The sequence below is a fragment of the Branchiostoma floridae genome, chromosome 2 (assembly GCF_000003815.2).
Source record: "Branchiostoma floridae strain S238N-H82 chromosome 2, Bfl_VNyyK, whole genome shotgun sequence".
Taxonomy (NCBI): domain Eukaryota; kingdom Metazoa; phylum Chordata; class Leptocardii; order Amphioxiformes; family Branchiostomatidae; genus Branchiostoma; species Branchiostoma floridae.
Window position 1 is genome coordinate 6,390,585 of NC_049980.1, and position 12,561 is coordinate 6,403,145.

At 39.7% G+C, this 12,561-nt stretch overlaps 2 protein-coding genes across 3 annotated transcripts in view; both read left to right on the forward strand.

The window, feature by feature from the left end:
- The window catches only part of LOC118432051 (microtubule-associated protein 1S-like), a gene marked incomplete in the record, with an annotated part of 6,520 nt that extends 1,129 nt beyond the window's left edge, over positions 1 to 5,391 (forward strand). The window contains 2 exon segments of the mRNA XM_035843559.1: positions 1 to 359; positions 752 to 5,391. Of these exon segments, the coding sequence (XP_035699452.1) occupies positions 1 to 359; positions 752 to 1,013 (621 nt within the window).
- A 4,935-nt stretch (positions 5,392 to 10,326) lies between these two features.
- Positions 10,327 to 12,561, forward strand: part of LOC118410191 (death-associated protein kinase 1-like) — a 23,659-nt gene continuing 21,424 nt past the window's right edge. The window contains exon 1 of one of the 2 annotated variants that reach the window (XM_035811733.1): positions 10,327 to 10,768. The gene's annotated coding sequence lies outside the window, so the exon portion shown is untranslated. The remainder of the gene's footprint in view (positions 10,769 to 12,561) is intronic. The other variant, XM_035811734.1, reaches the window with a different exon arrangement.

Genomic DNA, 12,561 nt, shown 5'->3' on the forward strand with positions numbered 1-12,561 from the left:
AAGAAGCCCAGTGAGGCAAAGAAGGAGAAGAGTTCAGCAAAGAAGGCCAATGAGGAGTTGAAGAAGGAGAAGAAAGAAAAACGGCCTGCAGAAGTTGCAAGTAAGAAGACACCAACACCACCTAAACCCAAGGCACAACATAAGGGTGAGGAAGCAAAGAAACCTGCCCGTGTGTCGACGGTTAAGACGGAGAAAGTCCTTGCTGTAAAGGCTGCCACGCATTCTGCTCCCCCCACCCCAAAGCCGGCACCACCACCCCCTCAAACAGGTCCCCCTGTGTACCTGGACCTGGCGTATGTGCCAGCACATGCCAACAGCAGCTACGCAGATGCAGAATTCTTCAGGCGCATCAGATGCAGGTGAAGTTCCACTCTACTTTCTGGTGTAATTGTTTAATAAAATAGTAAATTAAAATACTTTAAATAATATCTTGCACAATAGATCTTGGAATAAAATGAGACTGTCTGAACAAGCCAACTAGTGGCCTTTTAATGTTTGACAACTATGATTGCTTATATGCTGGACATATTCCTCTAAATATATATATATATATATAACGTTATATATGTCCCTCCAAATGTACATACAGTAGATATTGGCTCTGATGCTGCTATGTCCTGATGCCCCTAGTAGCAGTATGTTCCGATCCCTCTATGTCCTAGCACCCTATGTTTGGGTTTGAATTAGGGGGTGTTTGAACATATTGGTGTTAGACCACTTTCACTAAAACATTATTTCTGTGAAACAACAGGTACTACGTGATCAGTGGGAACAGCAAGTCCACCGACGAGCCAAGTATAAGCGTGCTCAACTCCTTACTGGAAGGCAAGCAGATGTGGGGCAACGGGGACTTCGAAGTCACGCTCATTCCAACCTACGACACCGAAGCCATGCGAGAGTGGTACCAGAAGAACTACTCAACACTGGAGCAGGCACGAATCAACGTCATCGCCAGCGGGAGCAAAGTCGTCATGCAGGACGAGAGCTTCGAGGCCTGCAAGATCGAGTTCTAAACTCTCCCCACCGCTGCAGATACCCTGCTCTACTGGAAGGGAATGTTTATCTGTAAAAGGGGACAAATGAGATTTTGGGTGTTTTTTCTAACACCTTGTGAAAGATGTAGAAAATCGGAAGAAATGCCATCACTGTAAAGTTCAATTGAAAGATGTATCCTTTTTCGAAAATGGGTCTTTGATTTCAAGAACGTTTTGACGGACCCTTGTTGCTTGATTCCTCTATGTGCAATCCAGCTGCCGGAGCTTTTCAGCACTTCTAGCAATGTGACAAGCCATTTACACCTGTGAAGTACTTTCCATGTCAGCATTCCTTGCTGTTGTCTAAATAACAACCCAGTGTCAGAAGCCTTAAAATATCACCACTTAAAAACGCAGAGTAATTCCACAAGGCACAAGAACTGCTGTACGTACTTACTTAGACCAATATAGAATGGAGACGATCCACACAGAAAAAATATAAAGTAAAAAAAATGTAGATGCTAGAATCTGCTGAAGTGACTGCCAGCTTCTCCTACCATTTCACAATCCCTAAATTCTTAGCCACATTTCAATACTCAATAATATCTTTAAAGCATTGAAAAGCCTATGAAATTCCTATGGAAAAGACTATGAAACTCATGTATTGACCTTTGAATTCAGGAGGTTAAGAAATAATAACAGGAAAGGGACGTTGCCAGTCAGTTCATGCAGTCAAACTTAGCTATAGTCAATGAACTATGAAAAGAATGAAGTGCTTTTGCTATGCCATGAGACAGACAGTTCCTATGATACTGAAGGTTACAGTGTAATACTGAATACTGAGGAAATTGCTCTATGAACAATGTCTGAATAAGTTATGAAAGGAAATACGAAAGGTTATAGAATTATACAGTGGACATGATATCATATATGTTGCCATTTTTTGTACATTTATAAATTCTGCATGGTTGGACATAAATGTACCATGCAATAATTTTGTTTCTCATAACGTTAAATTTTTCAGTGCAATACTAGGACACTGTAGGCCATTATTTTCAAGTGATTGCTAACAATACTTGTACATGCTGCTTCAAGTCCTCTTCACAAATCAATGCTTTCATAGAGGCTTTGCAAGATATGGAAGTTCTCAAAAGCAGACTATGACGGGTAATCAGAAAGTTGTCTTTTCACCTTCATATTGTTTAAAAGATATGCTTTGGAACCTCTTTTTATTACAATACAATATTTGGATTATATTTAGACCAAGTAAATACGGTTTCTAGTCATAATGATTTTCCCATATAGAATAATATTGTGGATTTAGGTCGACCTGTTACTCTTTTCTTCCCATCCATCTGGTAGGAGATAGTGGGGTAGCACCATGTATAGAAAAAAAGTGAACTCGATGGAGAAATCAGATGCTACTGACGATGAACAATATTGCATGCAGGAAAGAACTATATCATATTATCTATTTTGCTATACCCCCTAAATGCTGCCTGTAGTAAGATAGGGTATCCGGTAGGCGACTTGAGATGTGGAAATCGTTATCTAGAATGTTCAAACTTGAGCAAGGGGAATTGCAGATACAGAGGTACGATATTGATACATACCACATGTATTACATTTGAAGGTGTCTAAAATTTTGGTATGGATAACATTGGGTGTCCATAAATTTACTGGATGTAATTAGTTTATGTCATTTATATCAATATAGTATGAACAAGCTGCAGGGTTGTTTTGCTATGGGACAGATTATCGATGTGGTACTGTGCTCTGGAGTGACCTAACCGTAATGAGAAATGGTCCAATTGCTGTGGCATTCAAAGAGGCCCGCCTGTTCAAAGCAGTTATCATATGATAGCACAAAAACAATGGAGAAGTCAGATGTTGTAAACCATGAACTACTTTGATGGCTATGTGACCGCAGAGACATATGTTATTGGTGTTGTTCCTTTAAATGTTTGACATCCGGAAGCACTTGTCAATCATAACAGAAACATGACATGAATGAAGCCAGAATCGAGATATTCTAGGCAATGCGCGACTCCATGTATGGAAAGCATGGCCACAAACTGTACTACAATTTGTGCAAAGCCAACAACCTACATGTGAGATATCAAAGACATTTGATTTTCGTGTTGGTAATGAATGGTACGATGTATACCTTAACAGGCAATTAATGCTAAGCGTGTTACAGAACTAAAAGGGAAAAAGATGGGTACGAAATAGAATGAAATTTGTGCAAACCAACAAAGAATATCTTTCAAGACATTTTGAAAATGCCAACGCAACAGACAACTTACAAGGCTTTCCATGCTGAGTACATTACAGAACTGTAGTTTTCATCGACCTATTTGGCCCCATTTGTAATTTAGACCCGCATTGATTGAATGCCCCACATTCGAAGGAGATGAATTGGATTTTCGCTGTGATGAAAAAATGTGGTCATTTGACATATCACGAAATTGCAGCAGAGAGGACTTGGTCACCCATGAGGAGTATGAAGGGATTATTGCAATGCTCTTTCGAGCAATTTTCAACTGAGGGGTCATAATGTAATGGTGTGTCGTGAATATGGTCTTTACCACGCAACTGCAACCCTATGACCCTATTCAAAATTATTCAAAAGATGTGTAATGCTTCAAATAGATAGTTTGCTCGCGGTGTAACCTATATTCGGCGTTTTAGGAATTCGGCGATATCAAGTGAACGGTCAGTACTAGTGTGGTTTAAATTTGGAATATTTTCAAAAAGTGCGGTTTGAGACCATCTTTCCGAAATGCACTTTGTCTAAAAACAACGGATAAAGGTTACCCCACGGGTAAAGGTGAAATAGCGTTACTTGAACTGTAAACATTAAAATCTGTGGGCTTAAAAATGTACATTGTTTCTAAAGTTACTTTCGTAACATACTCTAATCATTCCTGAAATACATCCCTTTCATGTTCTTCTCATTCCCATACTTAAACCTGAACTCAAAACCAGAGACGTGTAGTGTGCAATTGTTTCCAGTATGTGATGTGTGTTAACATGATTTCAAGCCATCGGCAAGACAACCCTGCAGCTTGACAATCTCTTAAAGCTAATGCCATTATCTTCTTCCTCCCCTATCTAAATGATAGATGTGAATAATGCATATTTATTGATTTCTCCTTTCTGTGTACAGAGAACACTTATTGATTGGTCCAAGCAGAGTAACACAAAGTGTATTAATCAATTGCGGACTGGTTTGATGCCTGCTCAATGCAAAGGTCTCTAAAAAAATACATGCTGCAAACTGAAGTAACATTTAAGGTAGATTACAAAGCTTCCAACCAGTAGAGTTAGTATACGTGTATACGCATGACGTTCGACACAATCTTGCAGTCTTTGCATCGGAGGCAAAAATGTCGCTACCGTAGGAATACAAGATGTATGCTATCACAACCTAGCATGACACTAACTGTTGTACCCACAAACCTATGTACCTTGTGACCACCTTGAAGATCTGTTTACTGGACCATGTTGAAAAGAATGTTACAAGAGAGCTGATTACAGCAGAAGTTGTTGACAAATTTTTGTAATCATAATATCCAACAATATGTCAACTATACTTACTGAACAGACGATAGATATTTTATCACCCCTACCCAATTTGGCCTTCACAACGGATAGCTTGGCACAAAAGGGCAAATAGTTCCAAACTCGAAGATCTCATGAAATTTGACAAAATGCTGGATTCCGTTCCCTCTTACTTGACACTTTTATGAATATATACTAACGTTATCCTTACCTAAAATTGGCATTGTACAAAACTCATAAAAATATTCATGTATTCAGAATAGACCAAAGATTATAGAAGGAACATACGTTTTATAGAGCCACCATTATGTCATTGGCATTTCAAAAATTGAAAAAAAAAATGTATTCTAGCAGTCTCTCTCGGAGGAAAAAATTTAATTCTTTTCGAGTCCTTTTGCAAAATGTATCGTCCAAAGCAAGGTCGGAAATTGGACATTAATGAATGAGCTGTGAAACCACCTGATCCCCACATCTGTCAGTTGTCCAAAGAATTAAAGATTGATGAAAGATTGGTGATGCTGATCTGCACCACATCAAAGTAGAATACAAGATGTTACATTTTTCGGGCACTCCTCTACAATGACCTGGTCAGCTTTCACACCTTTGTACCCTTGAAATGTGACCAGTTGCAGTTGCAGTTTCTGATCGGCTATTTTGCCGGGGTAACAACATTAGAAGCTGTCCTAAAGTAGAAAGAGAGGGAACAGAAAAGTATGCTGTACAGGAGTAACATTTATGGAAGTGTATGGATCAGTGAACAAGTTCTTTGAGGTGCACAAGAAGAAGCCCAGCCAGTGTAACCAGTCTGGTATACTATGGGAATAAAGATCAAGCTTCTGCTTGTTCAGATGTTGCTGTGTTGTTGTCTTGCACTGTCTTCTAATTACTAAACATATTGCAATTACCCAGAAGAGAGAGACAAATCCTAAGTCTAATGGTGAAGAACAGATCAGTCGAAAATGTGTTCTTTAAAGTCAAAATTAGTTAGAATTTTGTCCCTCGATAATGGAAGTTATTAATGAAATGATAAAGGATTTTACTGGAAAAAAAAACAACAAATCATTTATGTTCTGAAATACTATTTGATAATTTGCGAAAAACTCACCATCTTCCATGGTATGGGGCAGCAAGGTCTTCGACAAAAATGTTTGAACAAACACTGACTGAACAAAAAAAAATTCCTATGTGTGACTGAAAGCCCTGTCCATGCCCTTGGTGCTGAACTGTTCGTCAGCACAACCTTGCAACAGTGCACTGACATTCAGTTATTGTGTACAGTAGGAACAGTATGACATATCTGGCGTTATAAACAAAATTTTACAAAAGGGAAGGCCACGATTCACACTTAGAGGGCACGAAGCAGAATTAAAGCGATAAAACACGGTATCACAACAAACAAGACGTTATTTCTGAATTCAATGATACAGTACGTAAAACTGATGAAATCATTGAAATCAATATACATAATAAGAGTAGCGTTTCTTTGACAAATAATTACCAGAACACTCTATTCATGCCTGTACTATGCGTAAGACCCGGTACCTCTGTTTAATAACGTTACATTCCCTGATTGTCAAGAAAAGTGTTTTTTTTTCTTTCTTGAAGATGTGTATGTGACAGGAATGAACTACAATATAACTTACCCAGTAAGGCTACCCAGTAGAATACTGTGAGGCATTTGTGTATATGCCGCCGGATAGCTCTGCGTAGAAGAGTGGTAGAAGTTAGCAACGGTGGTCCTTGATAAAACGTGCCAACCGATTTGTGACCTAAACTCACTAGCAGTAAACGCTCATTATGATACTTAGCAGCTGAACAACGTCTAATGTGCACGCATTTACTATCTCTACACCAACATCGGATTGTCCACATATAGCCGACAGGTTACCAAAAACAACAACAATGGGCATTTTGCTATGACGTTACAACAGATAAAAGTTTACCCCATATTGTCAGATATTCGGTATAAACTTTATCTGCTTTCAAAGTCAGGTGAAAATCAATGCATGAGAATGAGCATGAGCATGAGGCATCAGTAAAATTTACATGCTGTAGCCATATAACTCAAATGACAACAATAGTTGTACAGTGCGATGGCGCGCTGATACAGAAGCGTCACCTTGCGGTCAGAATTATCATTACCACTATTCCAGCGAAAGGATATTGATTTGTTACCTGTGATTGGCCAATTTGATAATGTCTTATGCATTCTCATTGGTAGAAGTGCTACCAACATTGACCAATGGCGGCGTATCAATTTAACACCTACAGTATGGTCAATCCAAATTCGCCGTTTGTCACAGCTTTGTCCAATCATATTGACGGATAGACTCCGTGTCAACCAATCAAAGTCAAGTTTTCTCTCTATATCAATGAAAGGTCTGCATTTTGCTTTCTGATCACTAGAGGTCGCTGTGAGACCGACTTACACTATCTTGAAAAAGGCTTGTACTGAAGTTTGTTGTTGGAGTGGCACACTTGTTGAATATAGCGAGGCACCTATTCTAATTTCTAGCTGTAATTTGCTCCTCTGATAGTTTCTGTCGAATTTTGAGCTAGAATTGGATCGACACCAGGGTTGCGCTAGTTGGTGAGGGGGAGGGCAACATCAAATCTTGTGACTCATGTTAGACATAGCGCTAGCAGCGTTGACTTTAGCAGGATATAAGGATACCTTTATTTCCTGGCTCAACTTAGACGTTAACGCTGGTAGAATGAATCTGTTCTAAGATTTTAAAACCTGCTTAGACCACAGTAAGTACATTTCGTTGATGCTATCCTCTGAACACTACAAAAACAAGATAGCAACAAAAAAAGATACCCTCATATTCAAACTTAGAGATCATAAACCGAAGATAACGCTAACAAGATTTCTTATTTTTCTCCACCCAAATCATGAAAAATGCCCTCCAAAGTGTTTACGCGCTCTGTCCCAAATAAAGTTGCATACCCTGTTCTTGGTGCTGAATACTATCGGCTGGGTTTGATACCGCTAAGAATACTTACAAAACACACGAAAGATAAAAAGTTAAGGTAAAAGTTTAACCTATTGATGTTGCTATCGATAAATCGACCGTTTTGCAATGCTTTGTTCTCGGCACATACGTGTGAACCTGATTGCAGACAACCAAAACCTGCCACTGGTTGAAAAGTGTACTGTGGAGTCATTTGTTAGCTGTACCGATACGGCTGATGCGATTGGTCAGAAGAATGCATTGTGGAGAGCCATTGGTTATCTCTGCTAATTAGGTTAATTGCTGTGCAGGTACTGCAGGTGATCGGGCGAGGTGACGTCAATGCTGTGGCTAGCAGAACAATGACACGCTACCGCGGGAACACGAAACATTCTCACTTCTCACACCTGACACCTGCATTGGCAAATTTATATATCAAGACAAATATCTTGGAAAAGGGAGTTTGGGGACAATCTTGCTGGGTGAGTACTTGGTGGTATTCTGGACGTACTTGACGCAGCTTGATACCAGGTTACCATCAATTACTACATACCAGTAGTTTTCTTACAAGTTGTCGCAAACGCACTTTGTTACAGATACTACACTCTATAACCCCGAAATAAATGTGTAACTTTTGTTCATTAAAAATAAGATTTTCTGACATTCGTATGAGTTTAGTTTAAGGCTGAACAAACGACACATATTTCTGTTCTGCATGAAGTTTCGGAAAAACACGTTTGTTCTGCAGGTCTTTTGTGGGGAGGGGGCATACAGCACAAAATATTATTCCTTATACATTTTACGGCAATGACATATATCTAATGGTGTGAATTATACTTAACGTTACATGCAATAAGTGTGATTTAGTTTTTCCTCTCCTTTACCAGTTTGCCACTGTGTACAAAGCAAAAGACACCAAAACAGGACAGTTGCCGTCACAAAAGTAAGATTTGGGTCACTTTATCCTCCAACATTTTGTTTTACAACAAGGGAAATGTGTATGAAATGTACTAAAACTGTCTCATAACGCATTGTTTGATTTGTAAAGAGAGTGGTATGAACTGTACAAGCAAATGTATAAGAAACTGTTCATGCATTTAAGTTAAGGGTGATTTAATTTCTCGCGATCGGTAGGGAGAAAGCAGAGTTTTTGCGGTGGTGGTGAGTTCGCGACAGCACCGAAGTTACATACTATACAGTAATGAAAACCCCGACGCCATTACAGACAGCTATGATGCCTGTCGGATGTCACAGGCGGACAGAACATGCAGTCAATGTCGCTAACGTTCTAAAGCCAATGATCTTCGCATCTCACATGTACTGCGTGGGTACTCGGGCCGATACGGCCTGAATTGTCCTCAACGTGAGTTCACGGTGCACATTGATCTGTGACAGCTTATTCAAATCTTGCTAATGTGCGAATCTTTTGGGAATTTTGGCACAATAAGGACTATAGTACTAACATCTATTATCATAATACCGGTACATTTACGACGATTTCTCTAGCCATACTGATTTGACAAATCATTTTCTCCAGTTACATGTTGCTGTTATAGCTTACCCTTGCCACTTCTTCTGTGTAACTTTTCTGCCACTCTTGTCCTGCTAAAAGCGTAATATTGTAATTGTAACACGCCGCGGAATTACACGGCGAACGGGCGCGTGGTTGGGAGGGGGTAAAAAATACCGGTAGGAAGAAACACGGCACAATTAACTGCCGCTATGTACATTTATACATCCTCTGATGTTCCTTCCTTTTCTGTCAGTAAATGCATAAAACATAAACCTGCATGAGCATACAAAATGTCATGAGAAAACGGACGTATACTGTCAAGAATTTTCATTTAACTCCTGTCCGTCACAACCGCTATGACGTAACACTTCACTGCTAGCGTAGATATAAAAATGGCGGGAAAATGGCTGCGTACGTTCAATTTTGCCCATTCAGTCGTAGATCCGGGCTATTATGCAACGGTTCTTCACACTTTTACATGAGTTGTAGGTCACCAACAGAAATTCAAGATTGTTGTTGAATCATGTTCGTCTTGTGCCGTGAGCATGTGTATTATGATCTATAAATTTGGCAATGAATGTGACAGTGTGTTCGTCCCACGACGAGCTGCCTACCCCGAAAAAGATACTGAAAACTTTTGGCCTTGTTGTCTTCGAATGCATTGTTATCGATGCTTTGTAAATGATGTATTGGACACCTAGATGTCTGAAGTGTGCACAGCTCAGAAATAACTATTGTTGCATGTGTAGATCTCTTTAAGTTCCAGTATTTTTAATCTACCGGTATAAGTCTTACTACCGGTATTATGCCAATGCATGTTAACAGAGTGGCGAATTTGCGTGTTTTTTTTTGCGATCAATAAGCCTACCGCTCTCAGGAAAGTGACCTTTGCGCCCTACACGTACACAGTGATTACTCGGGCAGATTGTAAGTTATCATGTTTTATTTTATTTGTAAACTGCGGCTTTACAACCTCAAGAACTCAAACAGTGTCTCATATTCTAAAGTTAATGTGAAGCAACGGTTACTTCAGGATTGATGCAGTACGAAAGTGTTAATACGAGGTTAGACTGTCATACTAACAGACAAAACTACGGATTTACACAAATTATAATACAGATTATTGAAAACCAAACAAATCTGAATTCTGTGATTAAAAATAGCGGCATTACCATTTGGGGAAGTACGCGCGTTAGTTGGCATTGTGACGTCATCCTCACGAGGCGCCAGACAAAAACAAGTTTGAAGAGAGTGTTAAAGGTCACACAGAGAGGGCCCTCATTGGTTAACGTCTGAATTGAAATTTCAGGTGACTGTGAAAGTTAACTCCGACAACTTCCTGTTAAACGGCGGTGTCACGTACACACTGGGCAAGGCGACGATCGTCTGGAAACAGTTTTCTTCATTTTACCACACCCGTGGTCTTATCATAGTATCCATGGCTCCGTTACATGTACTTGTAACATTTAGAAACATTGGAGGATCTGTTGGGACTTTGTAGTCGTCAGTATCCCTACTCCACTAGTTGGGGAATTCCGCTGCCATTTTAGACGGGACTTTCCACAGGTGACTTCAGAAGGCCTGGATTCAGTCGAGCAAAACAAGGCCAGTAGGACGGACGGTGAAGCAATTCTCGCTGGGGATTCAGCTTACTGTGAAATCAGAAACTTTTCAAGGTACAATTGTCGTGCAAAAGCTACTTTTTTACCAGGGTTTTCTCCTGACTTCCCGGTAAGGACTTATGTGACCTCCTGAAGTGCCAGGTACGCTGCATCCATTTGGTATTTTTTATATACATGTATGTAAACATGATGTACAATATATGATTATGGATGTGGATTAAACTAGAACTGAGGGTTAAGGCCGATTCGATAATATATTAAGACATATAAATAGGCGTTGATATAGCCAAAGTACACATTGCATAAGTATTGTTTGTACTGTTTGCACTCTGAATGTTATGTGGGTGCAGGTCAATTTTGAGCACCCTGTTAGTTGACATTGGTACTGGTAACAGTACGTTTTGTACCATATCTTCGCACCTGGAGTTGCTGTCATGTTAACTTTTATGTGGTGGGTAGGTGTCAAGTTGATGCTTATTTGGTGTAAATGTCGGCCTTCTAGCCGTTTGCTGTAGATCATCAGGGTTGTTTGTTTTGTGGTTTTGTGTTTGTGTTACCGGATGTGGATGTTTGTGAATTTCTTAAGAACCTATGGATGGGTTACGCTGATATTTGTAACGTGGCTAGGTGTTGTGATCCCGATCTTTTCTGGCCTTCTGGTGGTTGGATTTGGTACTGCAATACTTCCTGGTTTTGTACCTTTTGTTTTGGACACTGTGGTGTTAACATGTAGGTGTAGACAGAATGATGTTGACATAAGCCAAATGTGGTGCCGGTTTGGGCCCCATAGCAGGTTATTGTGGAACTTCAGAGTCATTTTTAGAATTTATTTATAACCCCCTAGTAACAAATGGTTTGGTCTAGTAGCGGAAACAAAATGTAGGCTGTCCTTCACTCGTATTATCCGCACAAATTTGTCCCGCTTTGACACCAGTATTTAGTCTGGGTCATCCTAGTTAGTTTCCTGGGGTTCCCATATGCATACTCTCCACTCGTGAGGGCTGCTGTCGAGACTATTGACTAACTAGAGTTCAACGAGCACATGCCTTCGGCAAATAACCATGACTTTATTCATGGTTTTCTGGAATATGTTGTTTCAAACATGACATGACATAACATAACATGACACTGGATTCCCAATGGAGATATGAAATTGTGCAGGTTTCATTTGTAGCGAACTGTAGATATTGTATTATGAAAACACGATGAGCTATCTAAAATATCCTGTAGTTTTGTTCCCAACAGGTAAGATTAGAGACATTTTAAGCGACTAATTGTATTGTTCTTTGTACGAGACCAATTAAGTCTTCGGATTGCCATTTTGTACTTAAAAGTGTGTGTTTAAACAAACGAGTTCTCTTTATCTCTAAATACCTTCGCCGATAAGTGTTTACCACACAGAGTTAAGGGTCATCGCAGGTCACAGGGTAGGAGTTCTTAACAACGCTGACTGTCAATCACTGGGTGAACCTTATGATATTAGCTACGTTCAGTATTGAAGAGCAGAAGTTAGGGTGACAGAAGCTGAAAAAAATGAACGATCATTACGGAATAGTTTTTTTTAGGCTATCGGGAATTAGGATTGACGTCAGATAATGTATAAATTGACGTAATCTAACCTCTATCACTGACCAGGATATCGCAGCAGGTGGCAGAAGTTGGTACAAGTTAGGAGACGCCATGTTTTGTCACTAGCTAAGGTAGGGTTGCAGAAATTCATAGAAGTTGGCAGATATTAGATGACGTCATTGTAACTCCCCCAATGGCCAGGATAAGGTGGCAGAAGTTAGATGACGTCACGGCGTTTATCTATTTCTTGAAGTTGTTTTGTCGTGACATTATCTAGTATCTCTGCGTGAACATTTCACCACATTTCATGAACATTCTTCAACATTGACATCCTGACTAATTAAGAATTGTCATTATGTTAACTG